General features: G+C 37.9%; 1 protein-coding gene across 2 annotated transcripts in view; it reads right to left on the bottom strand.

The window, feature by feature from the left end:
• Positions 1-15,466, bottom strand: part of NELL1 (neural EGFL like 1) — a 794,433-nt gene that overhangs the window by 11,707 nt on the left and 767,260 nt on the right. For both annotated transcript variants that reach the window (XM_032413839.1, XM_032413840.1), the window contains one exon: positions 7,230-7,423. In XM_032413839.1, coding sequence (XP_032269730.1) covers positions 7,230-7,423 — 194 coding nt within the window. The remainder of the gene's footprint in view (positions 1-7,229; positions 7,424-15,466) is intronic.

Here is a 15,466-nt window from a genome sequence, read left to right as displayed (position 1 = left end):
GGGGGGGGGGGAGTGGTCTTTAAAATAACTTTGACTCATTTTTGGTAAGTGATTACTTATAGACAGCTCTCTGCAAGGCTCTGAGCTGAGTACTTCAAATATACCTTTATCTTAGTTCACTCTCACAGCAAGTGTGTCCGTAGATATTAACCCAGTCTTACTGATAAAACCCTGGCTCGGAAATGTAAAATATCTTGCAGATTTCACAGAACCACACCCAGGCAGAGCAGTAGGGCTGGGAACCTGTTTCTCTAAGTGGAGACCTGGGAATTTTGTCATGGATATCTTAGTTTCACTTCTTCACCACTTAACTTGTGTGAAACGAGTTTCTGTTTCTTCTGTAAAGAGATACTTATATTTACTTCATAAGGTTGTTGTTAAAGTATGAGGGGACACTTACAGTGCCAGACACATGAGAAATGTTAGCTCATTTCTACCTCTACCCTTATGACAGGAGGAAGATCCTGGGGTGGAGGAAGGAATTGCCCAAAAGTATCTATACAGAATTATCAATGACATTGTTCCCCTTACTCTCTCTTCCACACCAGGTCTCTTCATTTCCATGTGTCCTTTAAAAATCAAATTAAGACTTGACTTTAGATAATATGTGGCTAAGGTACAGGAGAAATTATGTTGGGCTATACTATGTACTATCACTCAATAGTACCTATTTAAATGTCCACTTTCATGGATGTCCCAATTATTTATCACAGGTGTTTCATCTGCTTCTTGTCATGGTGAGGATGCCCTGAAATTATATATAGAACCAAAAACTAGGGTAAGACTTTGACAAGAATTTCACTCCAACTCTACCCTTCTACTATTTATCAACCCTTTCTGTTGAATAACTTATATATATATTATATAGATAGATATATATACACACACACACACATATATATATATAAAGTTAAAATTTTTGTGCTGTATTTTATACCTAAATGGGATAAAATAACACAACTAGATGACAGAACACCTCAGCATAGGTGTTCAACCTTTTCATGTAAAACTTCTGTTTCAAGAAAACTTTAAGAAAAAATTCCTACGGTTATGTGCATAAAATGAATGGACTAATGCTGGTGTACTCAGCCCTATAGTGATATTCAGACATCTTGAAGCCCGACATTTTTAAGCAGGTGTTAGATGGGCTGAAAACCTTGTGGAAAAATGCAATTTGTTGTGTAATCCAGGTTACTTTTAAACCATTTAAATATTTAAACCTTCAAATATGAAATTGACCCAAATTACTGCTCTTCTTATTGTAAAGAATTCAAAAGGATAATTTGTATGTGATGACATACTAATCTTATTTCAATGTATAATATGCAAAGAAATGTATGCATAATACCTACTGTAAAGTCAATGTAGAAATACCAGCTGCTGGCAAGAAAGAAAAGAGAAAATCCTGGAAAGGATTTGAAAGGTCTACATGAATAATGATTTTAAGCCCCAAACTGAAAACATTTTGGAAAGGGTGAAAGAGGAATACTGAGGGCATAAATGTCACTAGCAGGCGTTTCCAGACTTACAGAATTTCAGAGCCAGAAAGAACTTCTGCAATCATCTAGCCAATCTTCTCATTGTACAGCTGAGCAAAGAGGCTTTAATGCTAAGTCATTTGCTCAGGGTCACAAAGCCACTTATTAGCAATGCCAGGAATAGAATCCAGGTCTTCTTGTTCCTGGTAGAATGCCTGGAAGTTCAAAATTCCAAGGAGTTCAAGGGAAGGGAACAGAACCCAGGAATAAGAGTCTAAGGTGAGAAAGGTTGATTTCTGGCTTTGTCAACTTTTAAATTCAACTTTCTTCTAAGTCTAAAGGAGGGAGATGATACTCCATCTTCCAAGTATAATATAAGAGTCATATAGCAGAGTATTTATTTTGAATACTATCTAAAGAGGCTAACTGTCCTTGGATAATATAAGCCCTGGGTCAAAATATGAAGATAAAAGGATTTTAATTCAGTGGCTAAAAAAATCTATGAATAAATACACCAATTTCACCATTAGCATGCCAGTACATGTTTTATTTATAGTCTCCATCTGAAGGATAATCTTGAAACATCAGTTATTAATCTCCTTATGATATGACAACCCTGTGTATGAGACTGAGTGCCTTCTGACTTCTTGCTTGTATAGTTTTTCTTTTTTTCTTCATATTCATAAATTCTTTGATTCTTCTTTTAATACGTATTCTACCAACTAAAGCATACAATGTAAGAAGTATTTGTGAGTTCCTAGCTCAAAGGTTTGTCCCCCACCATAGTCTGCAAATAATTGTTCCACTGTCTTTTTACATATTTGAGGAAAGTCTGAAGCCAATCTGAAATTTCCCAAGATACTCCGACCTTATCTGGTCCTCATGCTTATGGAACTAGTGCTGGTCCTGATGACTTTATACTGACTGGTCTTGTCCTAGTAAGAGAATCCTTTAGGTGTACAAATCACAGTCATCCTTCTCTTTTGTCTATAAAATTGGTTTTGTTACATTTGTTGTATTCTCTTCAGGAAAGCCCACTGTGTGCTACATTATTACTGTCAGATTCCATATCCATCATGTAATCATGTTTCTTCTCCACCTTTCCCCCTCAAAATCGATGGGTTTTCCCCCCATCTCCATGGCATCAGTACAGGTTTGATCCCAAGAAGCTTCTGAGGTAGGCTTCATATTGCATAGCTTTTCCCTTCAACTCATTCTCCAAGAGCCACTCTCCTCTTTCTCTTGTTTAATGATCTTGCCTTTTTGCCTATCTTGTTTGAGCTCTTGCTTTAATTTGAGGGTCTAGAGAAGTTTTATCTAAATTGTTTCTTCAATTGTGTGATCTAATTTTGTTCAAGTGGGTATTAATCTGCACTCCCCACCCCAATTTTTGTAATATTTATACCTCAATCCCACATTAGTTTTTTTTTCATGAAGTGAAGGTGGTTCTATCCGAACTTGCCTGAGAATTTCATGATGCCATCACCCTGCCATCATCCTTTTCTCCTGATAACCTAAGCATTGTTCTTTTTAAATTTCTAATTGAAGAATAGTTGACATACAATATTATATTAGTTTCACATGTCCAACATATTGATTTGACAACTCTATACATTACTCAATATATAAAACACCACAATACCACTATACAAGACCACAATAAGTATAGTCACCATTTGTCACCATACAACATTATTGACTACATTCCCTATGCTGTACTTTTCATCTCCATCTTATTTATTTTATAACTGGAAGTTTACACCTTTGAAACTCCTACATCTATTTCACCCATCTACCCAACTCCCAATCCTTCAGCAACCATTAGTTTGTTCTCTATATTTATGTTTCTTTTTTTGGTTTGTTCATTTGTTTAGATTCCACATGAGTTAAATCATGGGGTATTTATCTTACTCTGACTTATCATAACACTCTCTAGGTCCATCCATGTTGTTGTAAATGGCAAGATTTCATTCTTTTTATGGCTGAGTAATATTCCATCATTCCATATGTGCGTATGTATACCACATCTTCTTTACCCATTCATCTATTTTTTTTTTTTTAAGATTTTTTATTTATTTGACAGAGAGAGACACAGCGAGAGAGGGAACGTAAGCAGGGGGAGTGGGAGAGGGAGAAGCAGGCTCCCCGCGGAGCCGGATGCGGGGCTCGATCCCAGGACCCTGGGATCATGACCTGAGCAGAAGGCAGACGCTTAACGACTGAGCCACCCCGGCACCCCCTACCCATTCATCTATTGATGGACACTTGGGTTGCTTCTATATCTTGGCTATTGTAAATAATGTAGCAATAAACACAGGAATGTGTATATCTTTCCAAATTACTGTTTTCATTTTCTTTGGGTAAATACCCAGTAGTAGAATTACTGGATTATATGGCATTTCTATTTTTAACTTTTGAGGAACCTCCCTACTCTTTTCCACAGTGGTTGTACCAATTTACATTCCCACCAACAGTACATAAGGGTTCCCTTTCCTTCACATCCTTGCCAGCATTTGTTTCTTATCTTTTCGATACTGGCCATTCTGACTAGTATGAGGTGATATCTCATTGTGGTTTTGATTTGCATTTCCCTAATGACTAATGATGCTGAGCATCTTTTTATGTGCTTGTTGGCTAACTGTATGTCTTATTTGGAAAAATGTCTATTCAGGTCTCTGGCCATTTTTAATCAGATTATTTTTGGTGTTTAGTCTCAGTTCTTTATTTTGGATATTAGCCCTTTATCAGATACATTATTTGCAAATATCTTCTTCCATTATGTAGGATGCCTTTTCATTTTATTATTGGTTTCCTCTGCTATGCCAAAGAATTTTATTTTGTAACAGTCCCAATGGTTTATTTTTACTTTCGTTTCCCTTAGCCTTAGGAGACATATCTAGAAAGATGTTATTAAGTCTGATGGCAAAGAAATTACTGCCAATGTTTTCTTTTAAGAGTTTTATGGCTTCAGGCCTCATATTTAGTTCTTTAATCCATTTTGAGTTTATTTTTGTGTATAAGTTTAAGAAAGTGATCCAGTTTTATTCTTTTGCATGTAGCTGTCCAATTTTCTCAACACCATTTATCAAAGAGACTGACTTTTCACCATTATATATTCTTGCTGCTTTTGTTGTAGATTGACCACTTAAGTGTGGATTCAATTCTGGGCTCTCTATTCTTTTCCACTGACCTATGTCTATTTTTGTGCCAGTACCATACTGTTTTGGTCAATATAGCTTTATGGTATATCTGAAATCTGGGATTGTGATACCTCCAGACTTGTTCCTTCCCAAGATTGCTTTGTGGTTCCATACAAGTTTTAGGATTATTTATTCTAGCTTTATGAAAAATACTATTGATATTTTGATAGGGATTGCTCTGAATCTGTAGACTGCTCGACTCTGCTTCTTTTAACAGTAAGCCTTCACCCTTTGTTGGCTTATGTAATTCTGCTATTATGTGATTTGGTTTTATTTGAATTTGAAACAAGAGTATGGTTAAAGAGCCAGGATTTATGTCCCAGCCTTGATTTTACTTCATAGTCTTCAAGTTGATGCTATTGTAATCCATTTGGATGCTTAAGTACTGAAGCTATTTCTTATGAAATTAGAATAAGACACTTTCAGATGCAAATAATGGAAAGAAAAAAGCGGGGTCACATATAAGTTTGTCTTTTGGGAATGTCCTACAGAATTTTATTTAGGATTTTTAATTTAGCTCCTAAATCCAGGCCTTCCTCTCCCTCTACAAGCTCTTGAAGCTATGCTATTCATGAGTAATAAATGCAACTGGAAAATAAACCAGCCAAAGATTTATGTAAAGAAATCTTCCCGTACTTTATTCATTAAGAGGTGGGGGGTGGGGGTGGTAGAGGGGAGTTATATTAACAGTATAGGATTACAAGGATTGTTCATCTCTTATGGCAATTTCAAATTCTCATGACTTTGGAGAGATTTTAGGGGTCAAAGCAGAATATATCAACGTACACTGGATTATTAGCATGATTAATTAATGAAACTTTGGTAAGTTTAGTGATTGGTAAGTTCCCTCCCATGGGCTTAAATAAAACAAAAACTAAAAAATTTTGGTTTCATACTCTAGTCAAAGACTCAACTAAAATATCTTGCTTATTCCAGGGGCTGGGGCCCTATAAAACCTAAAAAGGATTTGGGGTCAGGTTGTTGTTCCTCATAAGTTTGGGGAAAACACTATTTTCTAGAGAACTAATAAAGGAATCCATTCTTGTTTTGCTGGCTGAATGGAGACCTAATTGCCAACCCCTTCCACAAAACTTCCTCAACGATTCTAAACCACAACACGCTTTTCCTTTGCTAAAACCTTTGCCCTTTGAGTCAGCGCCCCACACGATCATTAATATAGTACAAAGTTTAGAGTTTGAGCTCAGTCAAGTTGGATTGACTGCTTAATTGGTTTTAAATATATCAACAGGTATCCATCTGTAGAGTGTTATAGCACATGTGGCCAGATAAGAAAACTATGAAATTTGGGGCAAGCCAGTAGAATTCAACTCCCTGCTTAGATATTTATATCCTGTGATATTTAGGGCACATTATTTGCCCTAAAACTTAAAACTTTATCTTTTGAAGCTGTGTTATAAGAATTAAGTGTGATGCTGTTTTTAAATTACAGAGTGCTTAGAACATAGGAGGTACTCAGAAAAGGGGGTCACTGGACCTATGTTTGGATGTGTGGAACTAGATGAATACATAAGATAAAAAATGAGCTTTATGGGGTGATGATATAAACACTTGGTTTAGCTTTCCTAAATAGGGGCCCCCAGGTCTTTTGGAGGTGTGGCAGACTTGAAGGCAGGTGAATGAACTGAATGACTTTTCAACTCTGTTTCCAGAGAGAACTCTGAATTTATCAGGACACCAGCTCCCTAAGAGGCTACTAAACAAGTCATTTCTCATGATTCCCATGACCATAAAGTGCAAGATTAAAAAGTTCCATCCCAAAAGACATAAAAAATACAATGCAAGGGCTACAGTAAAGTAATATCAAAGGAAAATGAATAGGCAAGATCAACAAAAGAAGAAATAAAGCACAAGGAAATCAAACATTTTAATAGGCCCATTCTGCAAAACATAAAGCAAAACTGGGTGATGACAGAATTTTATTTTCATAAGCATTAAACTCACTTTTCCAAACAACTTAATGTAAGGAATAGCCAGCCCAGCAATGCGAACAGAAAGAAGATATCATTTACCAGAAGGCCTCATACTATCATTACCATTTGTTCAAAATAGAGGTCCACCTGTCTCTGACCACTGGAAATAAGCCTGTGAGCCTTGCTTTTCTGGATGATGTCACCACAAAAATGAGCAAGTTCCTGTAGGTGATCATTTCAGGCAAAGAGTAGTTTTAATCAGCAAGTCTGTGTATGGGATAAGGGCTCATTAAAGCTCTCACCCAACCAGCATGAAAGGCACTGCAGATTCTCGGTGGGAGGACTAACATTGGCTTCTCTGCCCCACTCCCTCTGTGCTCTGCTGTCTCTTCTCAACTACACACCTCACTTCTCACTAACAGCATGATCAATTCAAAACAGGTTTGCCTGCCACTCAGCATCATCATTAGCTGTAGCATGGATCAGAACAGGAGAAGTCTTTTCAGAAACTACAGGAGACCCACAAGTCAACACCTGGGGGAAAGAGGTGGAGTGGAAGAGAAGAGAGTGAAGGAAGGAAAAGAACAGTTACAATTCCTGCTGCACTCTATTAGCCTCACCTTGCAGGAACAGACAGAACACCTGTCTTCTTTCAAGGTCCACACCTGTCCATTGCGCTTCAGTCCTCCTTCATGGGGGCAGTCGCCAGAGCAGGAGGGCCCAGAGGGACAGAGGCAGTCAAAGCCCCCTGCCAGGTTAATGCAGGCAGAATCATTCCAACAGGTATGAGTTCTTAAGGCACATTCATCAATGTCTGCAATAAAGAAGGCACAGAGTTTAGAATCTAGCCAAGATTGTTATTAGAAAATAGTAATCCTTTACAATAGCATTGATTAACATTGCTGAGCATTTACCTTGTGCCAGGTACTGTGCCAAGCTGTTCACATGCATTATCTCATTTACTCTACAAAGCAGCTCTGTGTAGGAGCATCTTTTCTTATCTCTATTTTGCAAATAATGAGGCTGAGGCTCACAGAAGTGAAATAACATGCCTACTGTCATATAGCTAATTAGTGGCAGGTCTGATACTCGAACCTGCAGCTGTTGGACTCCAATTACTAAATTATCCAGTAGCAGCTCTAAACTAGTTTTAGGATATTCTCAAGAACTATACCATCCAGAGGCCATAAATAGTGCTAATTCATTAACAGTGTAGATACATCCTATGGAGATCTGGGTCTTTTAGTAAAGGTGTGAATAGATTAGCCACTGAGTAGGAACAAGTGGGCAATTAGGACAACCCTGAGCCAATTAGACTGCCCATCCTGGTAGGTGTCTTACCTAATCGAATCCCCTCCATCCGAAGGGCCAAAAGCATTTTTGTCCCCTCCCCCCACACACAAAACCATCTGAGAGCTATCGTATGCATGGCATGGATGCTGATGGAAGACACACATATATTTTGCTGTTTTTGAATGACAGCTAAATATGGAAGGAAAGCATAAATCCAGTCAGCCTTCCCTGACATTCAAAGCTTGAGTGACCTTAACAACATCCCAAACACAGAGCTGTCCAGTTCTGGTTTGAGCCTTTTCCCGGTGGGCCATCTATTACCACAAAAGGCAGCCAATTCCATCACTGAATAACTCTTTTAGAAATGTCTTCCTTAAATGGAAATGGAATCTATTTTCCAGTTACTTCTACTTACTGGTCCTAGCTCTGAGACCACTTAAGAAAAGTTTACTTGATTTTTCTTATCTATGACAGACTTTACACTACGTAAAGATACTACTGGTCATATGTCTGTTGGAGTCTTCTACTCCACTGATTAATCTACTGCCATGTCCTTAAAATATCCTTCAGATGATGATAACATTGATTCCAATACATTTTTTCCAAGTCTTCTAGGCACAAGGTTTTTTTGCACACTGGGTATTATAAATGTTGATGATGACATGTAAGACACTGTCCTTACAACAGTGATAAGGATGAACACAGGAGTACACAGAGATAACTATTGGTAGGCTTCTGATTGGGGGGGTTAAAGATTTATTTATTTGAGGGGGGCAGGGGCAGAGGGAGAGGAGGAAAGAGTCCTAAGCAGACTCCACACGGAGCATGGAGCCTGACCTAGGGCTCGATTCCACGACCCCAACATCATGACCCCAGCTGAAACCAAGAGTCAGTGGCTCAACCAACTGCACCACTCAGGTTTAACCCCCTCTAGTAAGTTAGATTAAGAACAGTATAAATTAACTTAATCTACATCCTAAATTTTGAGTTAAATATGTACAAGGTTATAGGCATTTGGTTAAGGGTTATAGCTAAATTAAAGAAAAAATAACTGTAAGTGGCCTTTTCTCCTAAAGTACTCAAAGCAATAAAGTGCTTAAAAAGGCATAATATCAATTCTACTGGTAGTACGCTGTCCTTATGTATTGTTTCAAAGTTTTTCAAAGCTTTTCCATGAATTATGCCATATGATTGCAAGATGGAAATAGTTATTCCAATTTACAAAAGAGGAAACTAAGGCACAGAGATGAATAAGTGGTCAGACATCTAGTACCATGCTGGAGCAAGGGATGTATCCTGGGCCTTCCAACATATGCAGGAGAGTTCTTTTCTGTGCCAACTCAAGGTCTAAAGTCATCTTTCAGAATACTAGAATGTTGTGTGATTTTATCTACTTTCAACTATTTACCATCTAGATATTGCAACTCATTTTCAAAGATAAGATCTTACATGGATCCTCTTTAGTTGAAATTCTGAGAATATAATGACTCAAAATTTGCTAGAATTTTGAAACTACTGTGACTTAAAAATAATGAGAAAGAAATGACCTATCTTTCCTTGCTGACTGCATTCACTGTTACTGGTATAAAACTTGGTTTCACAGCAGAGGTACAAAGTAGAAAGTGTTACGGAGTTCATACAATATTTTTAGAAGCTAATTTATTCCAAGATTTGTTTTTTGTCTTTGTCCCATCTAATGTAGCCTCAGTAAAGATATTATTATATGGTTTCACTTATTTGTGGAACATAAGGAATAGCATGGAGGACATTAGGAGAAGGAAGGGAAAAATGAAGGGGGGGAAATCGGAGGGAGAGATGAACCATGAGAGGCTATGGACTCTGAGAAACAAACAGGGTTTTAGAGGGGAGGGGGGAGGGGGGGATTGGTTAGCCTGGTGATGGGTATTAAGAAGGGCACGTACTGCATGGAGCACTGGGTATTATACGAAAACAAAGGATCGTGGATCACCACATCAAAAACTAATCATGTATTGTATGGTGACTAACGTAACATAATAAAATTTAAAAAAGATATTAAATTAATGAAAAATGATTCCTCCCTTGAAAACTGTGGAAATGAACCCAACTTAAATTACCTAGATCACAAGTCAACTATAATCTGACCTCAGTTACATCTTCACTGTTCCTCATCGTGCCCGTGTTGTTCTCAACACATTTGACCATAAGGTGCTCCTACCTAGAAAACTTTCTCATCTCCCCAATCTTCTTCCTCTAACTCTTCCCACTAAAAGTAGCATTGGATGTGGGAATCAAGTGACCCCTGTTTGAAACCATGCTCTTCCATTTAATTGAGTGCTTACTATGTACAAGGCATTTTACACATGACTGTATGTCTTTGGTCACATTATTTAGCCTCTCTGACACTTATTTATCACCTGTTTAAAACCATACCCAACTAGTTTATGTTATTTATTTATTTATTTATTGAGAAAGAGGGGGAGAGAGAGAGAGAGAGGGAAGGAGAGCGGGGAAGGGGCATGGAGCCTGGAGCCCGGCTCAGTCTCACAACCCTGAGATCATAACCTGAGCCAAAATCAAGAGTTGGAAGCTTAACCAACTGAATCACCCAGGCACCCCAATTTATGGTCTTTTCAAAATAAAACTGCAGATAACATAAGAACTCAAATATTTGTTTCCTGACTTAAAGAACATGGATATTTAAGACAAAGTTCAAGCCCTACCTCCTCAATTAAGCATCTCCCAATATTATGCCAATTCATAGTAATCATTCACCTCCTTGAACTCTCATTGCAGTGACAATGTTGGTGGTATATCCTATCTTGGAACAATACTAAAGTGGTATGTTTGCATTATTCTCACTCCTTGGTTTTTGCTAAAGTGATAATTAAAATATTCAGTCTTACACTTCTCTCATCACTTACAATCTAGTTTGGATGTCCAGGAGATACAGATAGAAAGTAAATTGATAGATAAACTGATGGCTCATCACACATGTAATCATAAAAAATAAAATTCAGATTTCTCTGAACTCTGTCTTAGCTCAGCTCTTCACACTTGTCCCTATTGCCTTAGCCTCCTATCTGGTCTCCCTGACTCCAGTCACTTCTCACTCTAATCCCATGATTTTTTATTGTGGGCTCAATAGAAACATCTGAGGAGCCTTTAAAAAGTACTGGTGCCCAGGATCACTACCACTAGACTCTAATTTAATTGGTATAAAGTAGGATCCAGACTTCTGGGCTCTGTTCAGCCAGATGAGAATCACTACTTTAAATATCTTTCACAGGGGAGTGGTGTTCTAAAAAGCAAATTTGTCCATGTCACTCCTCTGCTTACTACCTGTCAGTAGTTCTCTGACATTTATAATGGAAGATTTAAACTCCTAGAATATCATATAAGCCCTGATCTAACATTTCAATTGTTAGCTTTTGTCTCATCGCCTTTTTGTTCAAAAGCAATGGGTTATCCACAAAGAGTTCATGTTGTTTCCTCTGTCTGTGCCTTGGACATGCATTTTCTTATTATGGGAGTGCTCACCCCATCCCTACTCTACTTTTTTTTAGCCTGTATGGAATGGGTTGACATACAAATTAACTAATTAATAAGGTAAGCACTTCCCTTCCTATGCTATCTTCATTCCTGTGCAGTCTTCAAAATCAGGATCAAGCATCACCATTCCTCATTCTGCAAAACAGTCACTATTGACTCTACTTTATCCGCAATGCTATCCTTGCATTTATCTCTTAGGAGTTACGTATTTAATATACCCATCCCCATAGATAGAGAGCGAGCTCATTGAGGGCAAGGACTAAATCTTTTTTCCATTTTCTCTCCTCAGTGCCAAGTACACCAGAATGCATTGTGGCTGTACAATGTATTTATTTAACTTACTTAAATCTAGGAAGTCTATAAACTCATTACTATTATAAAGCCTATTTTACAAAAATTTGGTCTTATGGGTGTTCAGTAAGCATAAGACATAAATGCAACCTTCCCCTTCAGGGAACACATTTTATTGTTGAGTTTTCATCTGGGAAAGCCCATAAGTCTGGTTCAAAGTACAGTAACTATAGCAAAATAGTAACCATACTGAAATAGGAAGGCAACCTTCCTTCTTCCCTCCCCACTCCAGTTTCCTGCCAAATGCTTGAGGACAAGGACAAGGAAGGTCCACTAACAAAGCACTTGAGAAATTGTCTGGAAGAGTAATTTCAAGATTCCAACCAGTAGCTACAAAAGGATCTTTAACTTATGGTCTTCTCTAAAATCATCTCTAAATTGGCAATTAATGGCCAACTATAATCTGATTTTTTAACATTTGGTTATTTTTGCATTTACAAAGTTGCAAGCATATTGGCAGTGTTTTCCTCTCATAAATTAAGAAACCTGAGCATAAAGATGAACACACCTAGTGTGTGCAATAAAAGCAGGGGACTAAATCTGGATTTGCTTTTGCTTCTCCAAAATGAAAGGATTTCACAGTTGAATATAGGACCATATTGCCTACAGAGTTCCATGTAATTGCTTTACTTATGACACAGAAATCTAATTCTGCTTCCATGCAATTTAACAGATTTATGGAAAGCCAGATGTTAGCAATTATGGAAACCGACATCATTCATATTCTTGGTAATACAGACCTGTTTGCTCTGCACAAAGCCAACTTAATCTATTATACATATCTGAAGGCATCCAAAGGGAAGAGGCACCCTATTTACATATTGCAACTGTTGTTCTCTGCTGAGCAAACACAAAGACATTCACCCATGATACTTACCCAAATCATCTGACAGCCCTCCAATGACAAAGAGGCAATGAAACAAAAATCAGGCAAAATATTCCACACTCAAATCTATAATCATTAAAGTGTACTTGTTTTTTCTTATTGTAAGTAATGGCTTTCTGTGATTTCCTTGTGTTTCTCCTTGTAAATTCATTATTTAAATGCTCCATGCTCAGATGAGAATTTCCTCAATAAAATTCTATGGCTAAGCTTATATTAGAACTAATTTTCTTGCATTGACATTTTCACAATTTCTGAAAGCTGTTATTATTGTACTCAATTTTGCTTTAAAAAAAAGTCTGGTCGTGCCTAGTCAATCTGCTTTGTTCTTTAATTTGAGGTTCTTAGGTTATTTGGGCATGTAAGAAACACAATTCAGAAATGTTTATATCAGCAGCAATCAAACCAATCCCAACCTAGCCCCAAACAATTTTCCTACCCTTTGAGAAAAGTGGCTCTGCAGAAATTTTAATAGCACAACAACTGTAATGGTACCTGCCTCAGGAGCTAAAAGTTCTGCAGGTTGATTTCAGAGATCAAGGGAAACATTTTTGTCAGGGGTTTGGTAGCGGTTAGGTCAAAGGAGTGAATCTTTTCATAATCCCATATTCCACTTTCTTGAATAACTTTCATAACACATCTAGTCTTACTTCCAAACTCAAAACAGGTGATGTGTCAGAAAACAAAATTTAACCTGGGGTTTGAATATCCAGCTGTGTGTGTGTTCTGACTTGGAAATCATTACCAGGCATTAGTAGCTTGGGAATGAGAACAGAGCTTGGGGGTTTATTAATGATAGACAAGATAGGGTGCAGATGCCTCTCCCATAGCTAAAGCAGTATTGCTTCTTTCACGGTGGCGCACATCAGCAAAATAAGTGAAAGAAACAAGAAGATAAATCTGAGGTCTGAAGTGGCTTGCAAAACACAAGGCTAATGAAATTGTAACCTGCACAGAAAGTTTCAGGTCCAGAATAAGAGAGGTGATAGCCATGTTCTATTGTGTGCTAGTCACACTGTAATTGGATATCATGTTCCTTTTAGAACACAGACTATTAAAGATGGGGTTGACACACACAGGACCCATCAGAAGAGATCCAAAAGCATAATGAGGGACTTAAACTCATCTCAGTTTAATGAAACATGAGGCGTTCAGCCTGAAAAGGTAAAGACTAAAAGAAAAGTGCGCCGTAGCTTGGTCTCTTTGAGATGCCACTATGCATCTCTTAGGAAGAAGTTCCAATGTCCTTCCAGTGTCAATTCTTCTTTGTTCCAGCCTCCACCCCTTCTTGAGTCAGGAAGAAACCCTTTCCTATGGTGTTTCTCTTACTGCTCAGTGTGTAATTTTGTTACTCTCCAACGAGTCTTGCCCTTTTCCTTTAATTGAGTAGCCTCTCTCTTTAAGCAAAGGAAAAAGAAAAAAAAAAAAACAACAACAGCTTGTTTGGGCTCACCCTTTCCTTACCTATTCCCTAGAGCCAGCTCTTGGTTCCCAGTGTCTACCACCAGCAGGCACCTCCATTTATGCATCTTCATCCTCTCCTAAATGTTTGCAAGCTTCCAAGCGACCCTCTCAAAGTCTAAATCCTGAAGTTTCTCATGACCATTAGTTTACAAACCCATCACCCTTTAATCAGTAACAATTATTTGTTGCAATATTTGCCATTTCAATCTAAGTGTTCTCTTCTTGACCCTTCTGGGATATGATATTGCCCTATTCATCCTCTTACCTCTTCATTCATCCAATCACTAATCACCAGTCATCAATTTACGAACTACACATGTATTTACTGAGCATGTACTCTGTCCTAGACGTAGTGCTAGGGACTGGGGATAAAACAGGCAAAGAATACAGACACAGTCCTACGAGTAAGGACCTTGTAGACTTCTCCAATTTTTTAAGTTGTTAACATTTCCCAAGGTTCCATCTCTGGTTGTTGGCTCTCTTTCTCCTCAGTGGAAGAGGTATAACATACCAACTAAAAGCCTGACCTTTGGAATCCAGCAGCTCTGGGTGCCAGTTAATGTGACCAGTTGTCCCAGTTTGCCTAGGACTGAGGGAGTCCTGAGATAGCTGACCTTCAGTGCTACAACTAGGAAACTTCTAGGCAAATGGGGACAAATGAGTCACCTGCACCCCAGTCCCAGCCCTATAACTATTGTTTGTATGACTCTGGTAAATTTACTTAACATCGCTGAACCTTGATCCTACATTTGAAAAATGTGGATAAATAATAACTCCTGGGACAATCTGGTAATTTCAGTAAGCATGTAGTACAATGCTTATCATGTAGTAATTTCTCAAAAATGATTAGCTGTTATTGTTGTTCTTGATCATACTGTTTCTATATTTTTCCTCTCATAGTGTTCATCTTATCTCATGAATTCCCCTGTCCCATCATTTCAGGACATACTCAATTCCCCTGTCCCATCATTTCAGGACATACCAGTCCTGAGCTCTTTTTAAGCTGACACCTTCATCTGTTCACTGAGGATTTCCACTTGAATTCTATCTAAATTTTCACACAAATTCTCATGGATTTGATCAGTACATTATCCAGCCAAACCCAGAAATGCTAACACTCTAAGATCTCTCTGAGCCCTGATCAGTATATCTGGTGTTAATATTAAGTGACTAACATTAAAAGAATACAGTTTCTCGATACTCCATGGACTTGCCCTGGTCACAGACCACCTTTATAGGCTATACAAATTTAGGTGTTCTACTGCAGATGGAGAAAACAATTCCTTCTAAGTAAGAAAACAAGAGTAGAATAAAAGCAGAATAGCTTTCTAAATC

The sequence above is a fragment of the Phoca vitulina genome, unplaced genomic scaffold (assembly GCF_004348235.1).
Source record: "Phoca vitulina isolate PV1807 unplaced genomic scaffold, GSC_HSeal_1.0 scaffold16, whole genome shotgun sequence".
Taxonomy (NCBI): domain Eukaryota; kingdom Metazoa; phylum Chordata; class Mammalia; order Carnivora; family Phocidae; genus Phoca; species Phoca vitulina.
This window is presented reverse-complemented; position numbering and strand designations above follow the sequence as displayed.